The 20,357-nt window shown below is 34.9% G+C and overlaps 1 protein-coding gene across 3 annotated transcripts in view; it reads right to left on the reverse strand.

The window, feature by feature from the left end:
• Positions 1-20,357, reverse strand: part of Taz (tafazzin, phospholipid-lysophospholipid transacylase) — a 93,544-nt gene that overhangs the window by 27,987 nt on the left and 45,200 nt on the right. For all 3 annotated transcript variants that reach the window (XM_072531640.1, XM_072531642.1, XM_072531641.1), the window contains exon 3: positions 9,148-9,360. In XM_072531640.1, the coding sequence (XP_072387741.1) occupies positions 9,148-9,360 (213 nt within the window). The remainder of the gene's footprint in view (positions 1-9,147; positions 9,361-20,357) is intronic.

Here is a 20,357-nt window from a genome sequence, read left to right on the forward strand (position 1 = left end):
TAAATACAAAAATGACAAAATTAGGCAACAGTATATTATAGAGTATAGAACATATTACATAGAAATGTCGTAAATCATTTACTAATAGTAAATAATTTACTATTTTTGTTGTGAAAAAGCCACAATTTTACTTTAAAATTAAATTTATTTGACGTTTCGATTTTTACTTCGGAAATCGTTCTCAAAATACATTCAACATTAATAAATTTTAAAAAATTTTGGTTTTTGTTACTTAGTAAAAAATTCTTCTATTTTAATTTTATCTGACTCATTCATATACTTTTCTACCATGTAGGTATATAAAGGTCAATGTCCTGTAATGTAATTTGAATAAAAGTTCCTTAGGAGCTTATTAACCAGATACAACATTATCGTTTACAGCTTACAGTTGCCTTTTTCATTATACCTATTTTGACATTTCTACAAAGTAAATATGACGACTTCAACGTGCATAAAAAGGTAAGAGAAATTACAAGCAAATGTAAAAACCGAAGAGTAAGTAAACTTGTTAATCACAATGGAGAGGTAATCGTGGACAAAGAGAGTATTGATATTACCTGGAAAAATTACATAAGAAATTTATTTTTTGATTAGAGGGAGAACCAGTCCCCAATACCTACGGAAACAGGACCACCTATACTAGTGGCAGAAATAAGAGCAGCCATAATATCACTAAAAGAAGGGAGAGCTCCAGGACCAGACGGAGTACAGTCTGAATTTTTTAAACTTCTTGATGATGAATCTTTAAGAATACTGTCACTACTAACGAAGCTATAATAAATAACGTCCTTCAAGTTCTTAACGAAATAAATCAATATCAAGAGCTACTAATGAAAATCGGATTAAAAGAGTTCACAAATTATTGGATGTTGATGGGTAACATTTTGAACATTTATTAAATTAATAAGCTTATTTTTTTTGTGACAACTATGTATAAAGTGAATTTGTCAGGGTGTCCTAATTGAAAAAAAAGGATTTAGGCGAAAATTTATTATGCCGGTTTTATGCCAATTTTGGCAGCACCCTGTATAATGAAAAAGGCAAGTTTACACTGTAAACGATAATGCTGTATTTGGTTAATAAGTTTATAAGGAATTTAAACTTTTATTCAAATTACATTAGAGGATATTGAACTTTATATACATGGTGGAAAAGTGTAATTTTCATATAAAAACCATTATAACTCAAAATCGGTTCACAATAGGTATAATGAAGTATTAACAAAAAATGTTCAAAATAACGTGAATATTTCTAAAATTAAAAAATATATAGGGTGTCCCATAAAAAAAACGAAGTTATAAGCATCTTCCGGTATAACCGGAAGTAGTAAATGGATGGAAATATTTTCATTAAATAGGTCACTCTTCAATACCCCTTCATTCAAATTTTCATGATTCAATTACCTTTAGTTCTCGAGATATTTCTAATTGGTTGTTTATATGCCGCACCCTGTATATGAATGAGATAAAACAATACAGACAGGTACACAAATCAATCCGCATACACAAATAAAAACAACACTTTTGCCGATGATCAGCTGATAATCCAAAATTCTGAAAACGATATTTAGTGTTTTTTGTTAAAAATAAATTATCTTACCCTTTTATTTTACAACGTTTTGAAAACGTCTCGGGATTGGAAACCGAAACGTTAAAAACAAAATAAAAAATGTAATTTTTATTGCAATTAATTGTAGTCTATACTTGCAATTAACAAATATTAGAATCTGTACAATAAATCATACGAAATGATGTAAAACGAATACAGGATTGTGATGACAAATCACAATATCCGATATTAAAAATAGAAAGCTTTGTGTATGGATGTTTAATTAATTTCAACTTAAAAGGCAACATAAAAAGCTAATTACTTTGTCTAGTAAGGATTGCAATCAAATACTTTATTACCAGTAACACAAAGAGACATTTGTTAACGATTTTATTTAAGTATTAAAATAAAATTATATTAAACATTTATTGCAAACTAAAATATACCATTTTCATAATGGCGTGATAAAATAAATTCGCCATAAAATTAGAAAACTACAAAATGAAAATTCGTACGCTGTAAGCGATGTTCCCATCGAGGTTTTATTCGAATTTATTATATTTTTTTGGGAATTTATTTGACCGGGAATGGAAACGAGTTGTCCTAGACTTGATAGACCATTAGAAAAAAAGGATTTGGAATAGTGACAGTGGAATAGATTGGCTCGATAACACGGAAAGTATCCCACCAGAGCTCAATCCTTTTGATACCGTAGGTATCTGGGATGAGTGAATTTTTCCTTTAGGGGGAGTGTGAGCCGTATGGCTAAATCTGGGATAATAATAATAAAACAACAATCGAAAGTCGAACTATTGATTGACATCAGGAAAGATGTTCCCTGAAACAGAAAGTTCATTACTTGCATTTCAGGATCAGGTTATATCAACCAAAAATTACCTGAAATATATCGTCAAAGACTCTCAGGTCCAAAACGACAAATGCCGATATGGATGTCAAGCCCAAGAAACTATCCAACATCTTACAGGGGGCTGCCAGTCATTTGCTGCAACTGAATATAAGGAACGGCATGACTCAGTAGGGAAGATCATCCATCAAGAGATAGCTATTAAACTGGGACTTCTACAAACAAACCATCTCCCATATTATCAATACGTCCCTGAGAGTATGCTTGAGAATGACAACTACAAGCTATACGGGGATCGCACTGTACTCACAGTCTAAACTGTAGCACATAATAGACCAGATCTCGCGCTAATTAATAAACTAATGAGACAAACAACACTAATCGATGTGGCGATACCTAACAACAATAATCTGCGTGTTAAGTACAATGAAAAGATCGCCAAGTATAGAGATCTGGAAATACAAATAAGGAGACAATGGATAATAAAAAGTACTCAGACGATACCTATTATTCTTTCTACCACTGGAGTCATTCCGAAGAACCTCCTAGAAAACATAAAAAAGCTGGGTCTAAATGAACATCTATATAAGCATGCAGAAAGCTGTGCCACTTTCGACGTCCAGATGCGTGCGAAAATTTTTGGGAGATACACCGACGTGTAGTCACCTAGGACTCGATAACATGGAAAGAGTCCCACCAGAGCTCAATCCTTTTGATACCGTAGGTATCTGGGATGAGTGAATTTTCCCTTAGAGGGAGTGTGAGCCGTATGGCTAAATCTAAACAACAAAACAATACCTCAGCATCTTAACTCCACTGACTCAGGTTTTAGCATCACAAATAACAATATTGTTGTGGTAAAGCTTAATCATCTGTTGTATATGGATGATTTGAAATGAACGGCTTCCACTCGAAACCACTTAGATCAGATGCTAAAAACTGTAGAAACTTTCTCAAATGATACCAGTATGCACTTTGGACTAGATAAGTGCCGTATACTAAATATAGTCAGAGGAAAGGTTCAACCCGAATGTTTCGACGTGCAAGGTGGCCAAAACATACAGCAAGCGCGAAAAATTGACCTTGCACAGTCGTTTCTCAGTTTTTTCTTTCAGTCAGTTTCGAAATAATGAAAACTGAACTAACTTCTGAGTTTGTGCGAAGAATAAGACAGCTAAATCGGTCACATCTTGTTCAAAATTTAAAAAAATGTCTCTAAGGCATTAAATACGTACGCCTGTTCCGCACTGACCTACTCATTTGGTATTATAAAGCTGTTAAAACGGATATAGAAAGTATTCAGCGGAAAGCAAGAAAACTTCTCACAAAGGCACAAAAACATCATCCACGCAGTGCCGTAGAGAGAACATATCTAGGGGGAAAGGACTTATGGACATGGTGAGCAACTGGATAAACAGGTTGCTAATTTACGAACCTATTTTCAAACGCAGGCTGAGACATCTACTTTGCATCGCGCAATTTACGCAGTAGATGATACAACGCTGCTTAAACTGAGGGAACAAGAAATGCGCATAAACCACCTTTCTAAGCAAGAAAAAATGCGCACCTAGGTGAGTAAACCTGTGTATAGGCGTCATCTCAATGAAATCAGCCAAAAATATGTCGACAATACAGCGCCGAACTATTGGTTAACGTCAGGAAGGATGTTTCCCGAGACAGAAGGTTTCCTGCATGCCATTAAGGATCAGCTTATTCCAACTAAAAATTACATGAAACATATTGTCAAAGACCCTCAAATCCAAAACGACAAATGCCGATATGCATGTCAAGTCCAAGAAACTATTCAACATCTTACCGGGGGCTGCCAGGCGTTTGTTGGTACTGAATATAAAGATCGCCGTGACTCAGTAGGAAAGATTTTTCACCAGGAATTAGCTAACAAACTGGGATTTCTTCAAACTGGCCATCTCCCTTGTTATCAATACATCCCTGTCAGACCAACCGGTGGCGTATAATAGACTGGATCTCATACTAGTTAATAAACTTAATAGGCAAACAACACTAATAGAGATGTCCTAACAACAATAATATTCGGGTTAAAGACAACGAAAAGGTCGCCAAGTATAGAGATCTAGAAATACAAATAAGGAGATAGTGGAGAATGGAAAGTACTCACGACAGTACCTATTATTCTATGTAGTACTGGTGTTATTCAGAAAAACCTCCTGGAAAACATACAACAGGTGGGTCTAAGTGAACACCTTTATACGACCATGCATAACGCTGTGTTACTCTCAACTTCTAGATGCGTACGAAAATTTTTGGAGATACTCCAACGTACCAAGTCACCTAGGGCTCGATAACACGGAAGAGTCCCACCAGAGCTCAATCTTGATTGCTCAATTTTGATACCGTAGGTATCTGGGATGACTGAATTTTCCCCTTAGAGGGACTGTGAGCTGTATGGCTAAATCTGGATAAAACAAAAGTGAGACTCTCTAAAGCCGGGTCCAGACTATGTAACAAAACATGTTAAATAACAAAGTTTTGTTATTTTGTTACAGAATTTTAAATAAAAAAGTTTTAAAACACAGTGTTGTATAACATTTTTCTGGTTATATAGCATGTTTTATGTTATCCAACAGTTGTCGGTAAACATCAAAGAAAGTTATAAAACATTGTTGTAAAACCGCATCGCGACTGATCTACATTTAAAAACATGTTATTGAAGCATTTCTCTGGCATAGTACGCGAACAGCAACCGTCGGAGTCATATCGCCGTGTTCTTTCTTGAGTGATTTTGCTAAATTTTTCTTTGCTCTGTTCACGTGGGGTTATTTGTTATTTACGCGATGGAATGGTCGAAAGAACTGACTACTCATTTAATTGAGCTATTTCGTGAACAACGAGTATTATGGGATCCTACATTTATGGATTTTAAAACCGAAATAACAAACACGATGAATAGACTGAAATAGCCGCAGAAGTGAAAGCATCTTCTACGTATGACGCCATTTTATATACTGCCTAACCTACCAGACATCCAGCTAAAAGTTACGGGCATTTTGTTGATTTGTTTTTTGTTATATAGTCTGGATGCTATGTTATATTATAACAAGTTACATAACAAAGTTGTACAACAAGTTTGTTGTACAACTTTGTTATTTAAGATGTTTTGTTACATAGTCTGGACCCGGCTTGAACAAAAGCATTACTAAAAAGACAAAAATGGAAATATACACCATGAGAAGAATATTCACCTATAAACTGCACATTAACCGATTTTGAGTAAAATTTATTATTATGTTTGTTATTTTACTATCAAGTCAAGTATTAATAAAAATTTAACCTTGTTCTGTTTTTTTTTAATAAAAAATATACTCACATAAAACGATTCTAATGATTCATTTATTTCCTTTGATAGTAGGATTATCGTTAAAAAAATCAACAAAGTTAAAATCAAGAAAAATGTACAAACAAGAAAAGTGATAAGCGATAAGATCATTTGAAGTATTTCTTTAAATGAAATTTACATACAAAGCCGCAGGGTTTCAAAGCTAATAAAAAATAATACATTTTCGGTAGATTTGGATAGTAAAAAAAGATTAGAGGGATTAAGTTTAATTTTTTTGAATATTATTAAGTTTAGCATAAGGAATTCCTGTAATATTACAGCAGGAAGTTTATTGCGCAATGACACAGTTAAAGGATGGCAAAGCGGCAGGCCCTGATAATATACAAGCAGAACTACTTAAACTAATTAACAACGAATCAATAGCAATAATCGCAAAGATATTCAACAATATATACAACTCTGGAGAAATACCAAAAGAATGGCTGAAATCTGAGTTTATTGCACTTCCAAAAAAACCAGGAGGCAAAAAATGCGAAGATTACCGTACTACAAACCTCATGAGTCATCTGCTAAAATTGTTCCTAAAGATAATTCATAAGAGAATCTACAAGCTGTGTAAAAGTCAAATTTCCCCCAACCAGTTCGGGTTCACAAATGTTGTTGGTACTAGGGAGGCTTTGTTCTCAGTACAAGTCTTATTCCAGAGACGCAGAGACGTCAACTGCGACTTACACGCATGTCTGGTTGATTACGAGAAAGCGTTTGATTGAATACAGCACGCCAAGACGATGCAAATACTAAAAGAAGCAGGAATTAACAACCAAGATCTAAAAATAATGAGATATCTTTACTGGAATCAGACAGCAAATCTCAGAGTTGAAGGTGAACACACTGACTATGTGAAAATTATGCGCGGAGTGAGGCAAGGCTGTATTTTGTCTCCTCTAGTCTTTAATCTGTACTCTGAAAGAATATTTATCGAACCTGTGCACGAAACTGAAAAAGGTATTCTACTAAATGAACTTTGATCAAATAAAAGGCATGTATCGAGCACAGTTTAATTTAATCTTGCCCAAACACTTTCGATCGCTAGATCATCTTCAGGGGCATTTCGTCAATTGCGGCCTATCCGACAAGAACAAAATGTCATAAACATATAATTGTATATCACACTACATTACAAAAGGACAAACAAACACTTTAAAATTATTGAAGAATAGCTACATTGCGTGCAGGAGCCGGAGACAGAATGAATGGCTTCTGCACGCAATGTAGCTATTCTTCAATAATTTTAAAGTGTTTGTTTGTCCTTTTGTAGTGTAGTGTGATGTACAATTATATGTTTATGACATTTTGTTCTTCTCGGATAGGCCTCAATTGACGAAATGCCCCTGAAGATGATCTAGTGATCGAAAGTACTTGGGCAAGATTAAATTAAACTATGCTCGATACATGCCTTTTATTTGATCAAAGTTCATTTATTCGAGCATTCAACCTTATATTTATTCTACTAAATGGTTACCGGCTAAACAACATCAGATATGCAGATGACACCATAGTATTTGCGGCCAACTTAGAAGACCTACAAGTTCTTATGAACAAAATCACGTATTACAGTCAACAATATGGACTCAATATAAACGTTACGAAGACAAAGCTTATGATAATCAGCAAGAAAAAGATAACAGAAAGTCAACTCTGCGTCAACCAATCCCCTGTAGAAAGAGTGACGCACTACAACTACCTCGGTACCATAATAAATGAAGAATGAACCAACAACCAGGAGATTAGAGCACGCATTGGAAAAGCTAGATCCACCTTCAATCGGATGGGGACCTTCTTTAAGAGTCACAAACTCTCTCTTGATACAAAAGTAAGACTGCTGCGATGCTACGTCTTCTCTGTCCTTTTTTAAGGTGTTGAATCGTGGACCTTGAACGAAGATATGTGCAGAAAACTGGAAGCATTTGAGATGTGGCTATATCGGAGAATATTTAAGATCCAGTGGACTGACCGAGTCATAAATGAGGAGGTCCTCAGAAGAATGAATAAGAATCGAGAGGTGCTGACCACCATCAAATCTTGAAAGTTACAATTCTTCGGACATAGTATGCGAAATGAATCCAGATATGCTCTCCTTCAAGCCATCCTGAAAGGAAAAATATTTCGAAAACGAGGTCCAGGAAGAAAAAGAACATCTTGATTAAAGAACCTCAGAATCTGGTTCAATACAACATCTGTCGATAGGCACATCAAGAAGAAGAATTCCCAAAGACAAATTATGCCTGACTTTATTACAGCTGTCGCCATTTCTCGCACACTAGCTTCCAACTCTTGCGATAGTTCCAGTCGTCTGCTTGAAGACCCCTATCTTCCATTGCACCATTTATTTTTTGTCTCCATGATCTTCTTGGTTTTTCCTTTTTCCTGTGGTTGGTGGGGATCCGCTGTAACATTCTCTTTGGCCATATTTGATCAGTTATGTTTCGACATGGCCATACCATTTCAGCCTTTGCATTCTATAGTTTCCAGCATGTCAACGTCTATGCCCATACGCTCTCTGATTTCAGTATTCCTTATTCTATCTCTTCTAGTGATTTTTCAACATCTAGTCAATAATTCATTTACCTTGCTGTTATTTTGGATGAGTTTTTTTTATTTATTATCAAAAACTCTGATTCCATTATACTTTTGTATATCTGTTTTTAAGGAATAATTGATAAATCCCACTTACAGTACCTACCTACATTCTTCATCTATTTTTCGCAACATGTAGTGGATATCATCTTGATCTTCTGCAAGTATTACTTTTCCAAATATCCAAAACCCCCTTCAAATAAATCACAAAAAGCGTAGGTGCAATGCAACAGGATTGGAGAAGTCCTCTAGTCACCTTTATCTTTTTTGTCACTTGTTGTCCAATCTTTATTATATGACTCTGAACTCGGCATATCGTCGTACAACTTCCTCACAACATCAATGCAAATAGGTGGAATGTTCTTGTTTTCTAACACTTGCCACAACTTGGCTAATGGGAAACTATCATATGCCTTTTGAAGATCAATAAACACCATGTGTGTCTCCATATTGTGTTTTAAGGGTTTTTCTATTGTCTTCTTGTTGTGTGTGTGACCTTCTTTTTGTTTTGTTGCAAAAAAAACTATAGCGATAAAACACAGTCAATAAATATAGAGTGTACGAATTGCATATACAAGGGGCTTCCAAAATATAACATTACAATGGAAATTTTTATTAACGCTAATAAAATATTTTAATATTTCAAAGTGGTGCGTTAATTTCTTGGAGAAGTGTATAACAACGGATATTTATGTTCATTTATATTATGTCAAAACATTAAAAAAAAATGATAATGTGTAAAAAGTGGCCCTTAATGTTTCTTTTAATATGTTATACTCACCTTCTGGAAAAATGTGAACCCACCCACCCTTAGCGAGCTGCTCTATACAAAAATCGACGGCGTCTTGGTAGACCCCGGCTCCTCTGACGACAGGTATACATTTACCAAGGCTAAAGAAGTGGGCATGCTGCGCACATGTGTAACAAATGTCATGCGCCGCTAATGACCACCTCATTGTTTTCGGGCTCAGGACGTGTCTTAGTTTTAAGGTACCTGCAAAAAAAATAATTGAATATTACTTTAAGGTACGTTAAAATCAAAATCGAACTAGACCAAATTACTATAATTAGCAAATATAGGGTAAATACCTTTTTTTAATATTCGTTCCTACTGTTCTACAGTTTTATGCTGTGATAATGGTATAATAACGTTCTTAAATGTATGACGTTGAGATATAGTTCAATAAATAAAAAACAAAATGTTAATTAATTCGTTTCAGAACGAATCCTTGAAAAATTTGAAGTTTTTGGTATGAAAATATGGATTTCTGTCAAATGTATCTGTTTAAAATGTGGTCGGATATGCAGATGACATAGACATTATTGCTAGGTCCACAGAATCTCTAATCGAAGCATTTCGATCACTGGCGTGATCAAGGGCGTCTGCACTTAGAATGGGATTAAAAATAAACGCACAGAAAATCAAGTATATGTATTTTACTAGATCAGGCAACCAGATACCTAGACTATTAATTGATGATCTGGAACTGGAAGGTGTGGACACCTTCGTCTACCTGGGCTCGCTGCTGACCAAAGACAACAATGTCAGCGAAGAAATTAAAAGAAGAATAGTGCTTGCCTATAAGTGCTATTATGGCTCGAGGAAACAGATGGCCCCAAAACTACCCAGAAAAATTAAAGTTACCATATATAAAACACTAATAAGGCCAGTGTTAACATACGGGTCTGAACGACCAAGAATTGCTTAAACGTCTCGAGAGAAAAATTCTAAGAAAAATATATCGAGGAATCCAAGAACAGGGTAGCGTAGGCGCTACAACTTTGAGTTATATAGAAGTTTTGGGGAACCTGACGTTGCAAAATAATTAAATTAGAACGCCTTCGATGGGTAGGACATGTAATTAGGCGAGATGAAGATGCAACGAGCAGAAAAATTTTCGACCGAAGAACACCAGTGGGGAGACGAGCCAGAGGAAGACCAAAACTTAGGTATTAAGATAAGATATAGGATTATCTAAAATCCATCGGAGTTAAAGCATGGAGAAGAGTTGCCAGAGACAGGGGCGAATGGAAGATTGTTCTGAAGAAGGCTTTGGCTCATAACGAGATGTACTACCACTGAAGATGATGATGATGATGGTATCTGTTTAAAATAACGGCGTGATTGTTTAAACATTAATTTTATATCACAAATCACTATTTTAAATGTTTTTCAATGCTTTTTTCCTAATCAGAAATTTTCATTTTTTCTTTTTTTAAAGGTTATGAAAAAAAGATTCATTTGATACCTTTTAGATTACATTTGGTTATTAATTTATTTAAACAATTGGGAAAAACTGCAAAAACTTGTAGGAGTAATAAACATAAAAATGGGCATAAATAATAATAAAAGTTACATAAAAATGTCTTTTAATACCCTAAGGTACACATAAAATTGTTATTGTTGTTTACGACACCTTGGAACACCTTATAAAATCTCATTTTGTTCGTTTTTATCGATATTTTCAAGATATGTAAGTTGAAATACCATTTTCAAAATTACAAACCCCCTAAAGTTAAGGTTAAATAATGGCATAATTTGTTTATAAAGTTGTTCGTTAATAACTGTGCGAGAAATGAAAATAAAATAATGCCATTTCGATATTCGTTTAGCTGACAATTTTTCAAATTTAAAAAAAGTTTTTTCTAAACTATCTCGTATGGTTCTTATATTTTCATTTGATAAATAACGAGCTTTTTCAATCCATTGTAAATTATTATAATTAGCAAAACAACTATAAGTTCATTTATAATTTATATTTAAACTAATTTCTTCGTTTACTAGAAGCAATAAATCTCGCAGCTGCTGCTTCATCAACGATACGTGATGTCGCAGTGAGTTCTTTTTCACAAATCAGGCAGTTTCCCTCTCTACCTTCGTCAAATGAGCTAGAGCTCCCACATTCAGCAGCATCGATATTGAATAACTGGATAAAAAATAACTTTATAAGACCGATTTATAAGATTAAAAATTAAAAATTGTTATAATAATTAAATGAAAAATTATTGAAGTATAAACACAAAAAATTAAAATAAAAAGAACTTTAGTTCACATTCATTCACAAGAAACATTACTGTTAATTGAGGAATGCAGTTCATGTCAATAGAATAAGTATAATTTTTGTCTGATAAATCAAGTTACTCAGATACATGAGAAAAATAAAAATACGCAGGAAGAAAATAGAAAACAAATGGCCAAACTTAAGAAAAAAATAACTATCAAGTACTTAGAAATTCAAAAACTTACACAAAAGTTATTTGAAATGATGGAAAAAATGACAGAAAAAGAAAAACCATTAGATAAATCTACTCAAGCTGAAAAACCTGCACAAAAACCAAAACCAGTGCAAAAAACTGTTGAAAAGCAGGCAAAAATGCAAGAACAAAAAAGACTCAGTACTATAACAATCTATGCAGCTATTTGGTCGGCTGCAACTTCCTGCTGTATACGAGTCATCGGTTGTAGCTACCTAATTTCATTAGGAGACTCCATGCTTTCCTACTTGATTTTTTTAAGTCTATACCTCTCGTCGTTTCTTCCCATTTCTTGTGCTGTTCAACTTCTAACTTATTAAGAAGTTCATCAGCACTTTCAGCATCACCACTCTCTTGGAATTCTTGGTAGAGTTGCTCTAGGTTACGGTTGCATCTCGGTATGTATTCCTTCCTAACCTACGTGGTACATGGTTTTTGGCAGTTGCTATAGTGGCTTTAGTAAATCGATGGTAATTAAAACAGATTCGGTGGAATCCCTCTAACAATGCTATCCAGTTCATCAGTAAACTTGAACCAGTTAAAGTATTCCCATTTTAACCATTTATTAAGACCCAGATTGCAAAGAACAGCTTTCATTCTATAAAACATACTTCTGACTTTCTCAATTCTAACATGAGTCTTGTATGACTGTCATCATTCTCTTGACCTTTATCCCTATGCGGATCCGGCTTCCCTAATTACATTTTTCCATAGGTTTCTATCTTCGGTCATATCATTATTAATACCCTTTACCGACATATCCTGCCTAAGTGTCTTCCCCAGCTTTTTTTGGTCTTACTCTCCTATTACTTCCAGTAACCCGCAGATCAGCAATTCTTCGTATTGGATGATTAACGTCTCTACGTTGAATATGACCCAAACCATCTTGGCATATGCTCTCTCATCTTGGCAACAATTTTAATTCTACTGCATGCATCTTCATCTATTCCCCAATTACTCTGTAACATCGATCCTAGGTACTTAAAATATTACTTTTCAGAATCATTTCACCATCCAAGTATCATTATATTTCTACTAACTCCATCTTTAAATGAAGATTCCAAATACTCTGTTTTTGTCCTACATACTTTATCAGCATACATTAAGCACTGCGGAACGAATGAGAATAAATAAAGACTAAGCACCAAGCCTTGGTGCAATCCTATTTTCACATGAAATTTATCAGTATCTCCCACAACTGTCCTAACACTAGTTGTTACCCCCTCATATATGTCTCTCACAATTTTACATATTCACCGGGGACTCCTTTCTTATTGAGTGCCCACCACAGAATCTCCCGAGGAACTCATCATATGCTTTCCCAAGATCAATGAATACCATATTAGCGTTTGTTTCTTTATTCCTGTATTTTTCCATCAACTGCCTTGTAATAAAAATTGAGTCTGTTGTTGATCTGGCTTGCATAAAGCCAAACTGATTATCAGATATTTCGGTTTCTTCACGTATCCTTCTATCAATTACTCTCTCCCATATTTTCATGGCGTGACCAAGTAGTTTTATGGCCCCGTAGTTTGTACATTGTTGTACATCTCCCTTGTTTTTGTAGACCGATACTAATACACGGCTTCTCCATTCATCTGGCATTTGTCCAACTTCCATAATTCTATTAAATAGACCTGTTAACCAATATGTTGGCCTAATGGTTGGCTAAAAAAGCTCTATGCAAAGGAAGAACAAACGACACTAGAACCGGAAACCCAAGAAATTACCACAAATGAAGAACATAATATAAATGTACAGGAAGTTCGGAAAATACTTGAAAACCTGAATAACAAAAAAGCAGCAGGTATAGTTGGGATATCAAACGAATTATTGAAATATTGTGGAGCAGCAACGACAGAACAATTAACAGTATTAATTAATAAAATTATAAAACACAATAAAATACCGAAAGAATGGAGAACGAGCGAACTAATTTTTTTATTCAAAAAAAGAGATGAAAAACAGCCAGAAAACTAGAGATGTATAAAATTGTTAAATACTACGCTAAAATTAACAACGAAAATTTTACAAAAATTTTTATTTCAAATCTTTAGTAAAAGGTATATAATTAAATACCCAAACGGGCTATATCACAAATACATTACAGAACGTTTTCGGAGCGTAAATTCCATAATCAGTGTAACCTGAAAGTATATAACCACTTTAATTAAACAGAACGTAAAATTTAAAATGTTGACTAAGGTTGTTATTGCTTGTCAAATTTAAAGTGAGACTTGGCCGATTTGAAATTAGGCTCCACCCACGGTGCGCATTCGACCACAACACAATTCGTCCTTATTATTTCTTGGCCCTTCGAAGTGCAAGGTACTTGTATAGTCTGCGACAAAGTTTTTTTATTAGTATAAAGGCAATGTCTTGTCTGGACAAACGAGGGAGGTAATAGCAAATGTAATTATTTTTATGCAGAGAGAAGCGATGTAAAATCCGCATGTTAAAGATACGGGAGTAAGTATAGCCACTATAAAACGGATCTCTCGTGAAATGAAAAATATAGAAGAAGGTGCTTCTACATCATTTTCGACGCCTAACAAAAGAATGAGAACTGCCCCAAAATCCAACTTGGGCGATTTTGGCAAAGGTTTACTTCGGCATATAATAATAAATTATTATGTCACGGAAAAACGAGTTCCTACATTGGGACATATAACAAAAAAAATTAATGAAGACAATATTTATACAGAGTCGCATGAAACTTTCAGAAAAGTGAGAGATATGGGATTTCGATGGAAGAAAGCGAAGAATAACAGGAAAATCCTAATGGAAAAACCCGATATACAAGTGCTCCGAAGGAAGTTTCTCAGAAATATTAAACAATATAGGGAAAAAAATCGGCCCATAATTTACATGGATGAAACTTATATTCATTCCTCTCATACCCATGACAGATACTGGGGAGACAATACCACCGAAGATTTGTACAAGCCAGTGTCCAAAGGGCAAAGGCTGATTATTGTTAACGCCGGCGGCCAAATGGGGTTCATAAAAAAAATGCATGTTTGACATTTAAATCTGGTACGAAGTCTGGAGATTATCATAGCGAAATGAACTATAATAATTAAAAAAAATGGATTCATGAAAAACTTATTCCTAATATACCACCCCCTAGTGTATTGGTTATAGACAATGCATCATACCACAATGTCCAAGTGCAAAAATGTCCCACTATGGGGTGTAGAAAAGACGAAATGAAGGAATGGTTAAGACAAAAGAACATTTCTTTTTCAGACGAAATGATAAAAGCAGAATTATATAATTTAATAAAAATTCACAAACCCAGAAATAAAACTTAAAATAAGACTATAATATATAATATTACGACAACTCCAGTATAAAAATTAAGTAATAAATGTTTCGTCGGTATGTTCCAGGTATAAGATTAACTAGTGTTCTTTTATTCTTACACAGTTTACTGTAACGCAAATGTAAAGCTTTCATCTCTGCCAATATTCCTCTTATAAAATTACAGAACGAGACATTTATAAAGTGTTCGAAAAAACTGCCGCTTCAACATGACTGAATGGTCAATATGAATGAGTCAAATAAAATATAATTATTAGAAGAATTTTTTTACCAAGTAACAAAAACAAAATATTTTGTATTTTGAGAAAAATTTCCGAAGGAAAAATTGAAACGTCAAAATAACATACAATATAGAAGTTTCATTAATAAATAAGGTCACTCTCTGTAAACTTGTAGTATGGAGTGTACCAACGAGGCGAAGAGACCGAGCGCATTATGGTTAAGACAAAAGAACATTTCTTTTTCAGACGAAATGATAAAAGCAGAATTATATAATTTAATAAAAATTCACAAACCCAGAAATAAAACTTAAAATAAGTACTCTTTTCCTCCGAATGCGTTCTCACTTAATTTTCTACGCAAGTGGACAAATTTGTCAAGTATCACCTTAAATTTGACAAGCAATAACTGCTGGTATAATATACCAGCATTTCTGTGTCTGATTGATCTAAAGAAAGCGTTCGACAGAGTAAGACTCAATGATGTAATCCATCTTCTGTATAATAGAGAAGTTTCCCTAAATATTATAAAAACTATCGAAAAGAACTACCAAAACAACAAAATGGAAGTCAGAATAGATGTACAACTTACAGAACCTATAAAAAAATAGGCAGCGGAATAAGACAAGTGAATTCATTGGGCCCCATGCTCTTTAATTTGATCATGGATAAAATCATCAAAAGCGTTAACAAAGGAAGAGGATACAGAATGAAAAACAAAGAACAATACTTTGTTACGCAGATAACGCAATATTGATAGCCCAAGATGAAGATAGTCTGCAAAGACTGGTCCACAGATTTAACATAAGAGCAAAATAATTTAATACGACAATCTCATCCCAGAAGACTAAAACAATAGTAGTCAGCAAAGAACCAACCATATGTAAAATAGAAATTGATGGCATCAGTATTAAATAAGTAATGGAAATAAAATACCTGGGCTGAGAATTATACTGTCCAGCTATGGGGACATGGACAGAGAAGTGAAAGATCAAGTACAAATAGGAAATAGACTGGCAGGATGCCTTAATAACACTATATAGCATAACAGACACATTAACACTGGGATGAAGTCAAGAATTTATAAAGCCAGTTTAAGACCAATAATGATATATGCCTCAGAAACAAGACCCGACACAGCCACAACGCAGAGGCTACTGGAAACGGCAGATATGAGAGTACTGAGAAAAATTACAGGAAATATGCTGAGAGATCGAAAGAGAAGTGAAGACATTAGAAGAAAATGTAACGTACAGTGTATCAATGAATGGACACAAAATAGAAAAAAAGTATGAAATAACCACATAAGCAGAATGGAGGAGACCCGTGTCGTCAAAATCGCAAGAAATAAGTCACCAATCGGCAGAAGAAGTATCGGACGACCGCGCAAAAGATGGAGTGACAACATTCCATAGAGGTATTAATCGCCAATGAACAAGCAGAATTGCTTATAAAGAGGAAGAAGAAGAAGAAAAAGAAGAAGAAGAAAGCATTTTCGTAATCTAGAAAGCAGATAAATATATCATTATTTACATGCCTAGCTCTTTGAATTGAATTGGAGATGTAGTTGAAGAATATGGATACGATATGAATTAAATCACACCGCATTAAGCAGAACCTAGTCCTATTAAAAGAAGAAGAAACACATGTGTTTAAATTTATAATCTATAACCAAAGTCCAACAATTATAAAAACAATGCGATTGACGTTTATTAACGACAACACTCCACGATTTGTTTACATATTTCATGATATCTAGATTAGACATCGAATCCAGGTGCCATTAGTTATTATTTTTATCTGTTCCTTGACAAAGAGATTAAGTTGCACCAAATTCCACATACAATAGAGTTGACAAACACGCTGGTGTGTTTGTGAACTGTATTACGTTTGGCAATTATCTATTCGTACCTTATAATTTACTCCTCACTGTTCGAGGGTCATTAACCAGGTAAAATTTTAAATTAGGGGGTTTCACAATTCGATCATTTTAGACAACTGTAAAATTGGTTTAAAACAAGTCATTGCTCTTGGACAAAAATAAGTCACACATCGGTAAGGTAGAGATAGTTTATTTTAAATTGGGAAATTCAACATATTATGATTTTTTATTCTATAGAGCAAAAACGTCAAAGAACGAAGTTTTTAAATCGATCATAAGTAGAGTATAATGAATAATTAAAAACGACGCATTAGCTAGCGTAAAACACGTATATTTTTAACACTTCACACGAAGAAATAATAAAAATAAGTCAATCGCGGGAAATTTACTACTGGCATTTGCAGATGATATCGATCTAATAGGAACCACACGATTAAGGATGAAGGAGACTTTCGTGAGGTTCGAGGAGGAAGCAGAGAAGATGGGGCTCCAAATTAACGAAAACAAGACGAAATATATGAATATGAGCCGCAATAACCAAAGCAGCGACAGAATCCGTCAGAACATCATCATCGATGACTTTGAGCGCGTTAGAGAATTAAAGTATCTTGGAACAACAATAACTGAAGACAATAACGGATCACAAGAAATAAACAACAGGATCCAGGCCGGCAACAGATGTCTTTTTGCCCTCCAAAATCTTATAAAATCGAAACAACTAACAATACGTACGAAGATACAGGTCTATAAAACAATCATACGACCCGTTGTGATGTATGGAAGCGAAACGTGGACGATAACAAAGGCAAACGAAGAGAGACTATGTGTTTGGGAAAGAAAAATCCTAAGGAAGATCTTTGGCCCTGTGCTGGATGAAGCATCAGGACAATATAGGATAAGAACTAACAAAGAGCTCGAAGAACTTTACCCAGACGAAAACATCATAAAAGAAATAAATTCCAGAAGACTCCAATGGACAGGACACCTCAGAAGACATTCTGACGAACGAACAGTAAGACTGGTGTGGAAGGAAGTCCCAACTGGAAGGAGACCACGCGGACGCCCTCGTCTCCGGTGGCGAGATAATATAGCAAGAGACCTAAGCACTACGGGCGTGGAGAATTGGATGGAGGTTGCTCAAGACAGAAAACAATGGAGGCATGTTGTCAAGTCGGCTAAAACCCACGAAGGGTTGTAACGCCACGGAGTAAGGAGTAAGTAATCGCGGGAAATAATATTAATGGAGGGTATTAACAGTAGATTAGGAAGAAAAAAAGAGGATGAGATAGTAGGAAAATACAAAGAAGATACCACTAACAACAATGGTGAAAGATTCGAAGATTTATGCAATCAAAATCAACTCAGAATCTCAAATGGATACCTCCTGTTAAAAAAAAAGGAACATAAAATCAATAATCGATTACATTGTAACAAAAAAACCCAGAATGAGAGTACAAGATATAAGAGTTCAGAGAAGCGCGACATGCGGTAGCGATCACTATTCATTACGTTCAAAAATACACTTTCCAATCCGAGGACAAGAGAGAAAAACACTTCAGACATAACCAAAAAAGAAAAGTTAAACGAACGAAGATACATCAAAAGCCTAGATGAAGTAAGTAGGTACTGCCGCTTGCGGTATGCTTCTATAGTTATTCAACAAAAAGCCATGGATTCTTGAATATTAAAACTACAGAGCAAAGTGAAAAAAACAAATTATTTTTGCAAAAAGGTCTTAAAATAAGCCGTTAAAAAAGTGACGTTTTTTGCTAATAAACAAGTAGAATAACTTTGTAATTTTTTATCGAACCTACATCTTTCTAATTAGGTGGACCAAAAAACTGGTTGAAAACACACATTCAACAAAACAAAGAACCCTTCTACAACCAATAGAAACCAAGGTTATATATTTTTTAAATCATATCTTCCGTGTTAATCAATGATTAAGCTTTACAATTTTCGCAGATTGACAATGAATAATTTGAAATAAGTAATAACTAGCCCTTTAAGGTGAAGATGCTCCCGCGGACTCTGATAAGGGTGAGTGTTGGGGAAAGAAGTTTGGAATCCGTCAGATTTTGATATTGAAACCTTAAATTGGAGCGCGCTGAAAAAAACTGAGAGTGGGACAGAGGAAGAACCAGATTTACACGACAATTTGTTTTACTTTGGAAAAGATAAAACCACTAGATGGATGGAATCACTGGTTACACGTTTCCTAGGAGTAATACATGAAGCACGACTAGCTAAGTTTCATATAGAATGTTGGAGTCAGATATTTTCTGATAAAATACTACAAACAATAGTCAAGTTCACAAACCAGTACATTCAACTTGAAGTAAGGGATCGCTTTGACCGACAACGTGATGCAACTAACACGGACATGACAGAACTCAAGGCCTTCATAGGCCGCCTTTTTCAAAATGAAGTTAGAGGATCTCTGGGGTACAGATGGACACGGCGTGGAAATATTTCGACTGGTTATAAGTTTTAGAAGGTTCAAGTTTATTATGAGATGTCTTCGTTTCGATGACCGCATCACAAGACCTAAAGAGAAAGCTGTTGACAACATTGCGCAAATTCGTGAACTCTTCGACGATTGTGTTCATAATTGTAAACATAGCTATTCACTAGGACAGTGTGTGAGTATTGACGAAAAACTGGAGGCTTTTAGGGGACGTTGCGGGTTCAAACAACGTATCCCCTCCAAGACATCCACATACGGAGTAAAAATTTATGCTATGTGTGATGCAGTTCCTTTTTATAGTTATAGCCTGGAATATATGCTCGGACCCTCCAGCAACCCCAGGGACCCTATGAATAAAGTAATAATCCATCTGATGTCGTTAGAAGATTGACACAGCCTATTTATGGAACGAGGCGCAATATAACGGCAGATAATTGGTTTGAAGATGTGCAACTTGTTCCCGATTTAAAAAGTAATAGACTGTCGTATGTTGGTACAATAAAAAAAATAAAAGGGAACTGCCAGTAGATCTGCTAAATGTAAAAGAGCAACCATCACAGTCAACTATGTTTGGTTTTGGAGAAAACTCCACTATTGTTTCCTACGTACCAAAAAAGAATCGAAGTGTTCTTGTTATATCTTCTCAGCATTACGATGATTCCATAGATCACACGTTAGGACAAGCTACGAAACCAGACATCATCACATATTATAATAAAACCAAGACAGGTGTCGACGTTGTCGATAAGCTTTGCGCTTCCTACAAAGTTGCTAGAAACACACGTCGTTGGCCCATGGTCGTTTTTTTTTCCATGCTGAACGTTGCAGGCATTAATGCCCAAGTG

The sequence above is a fragment of the Diabrotica undecimpunctata genome, chromosome 5 (genome assembly GCF_040954645.1).
Source record: "Diabrotica undecimpunctata isolate CICGRU chromosome 5, icDiaUnde3, whole genome shotgun sequence".
Taxonomy (NCBI): Eukaryota; Metazoa; Arthropoda; class Insecta; order Coleoptera; family Chrysomelidae; genus Diabrotica; species Diabrotica undecimpunctata.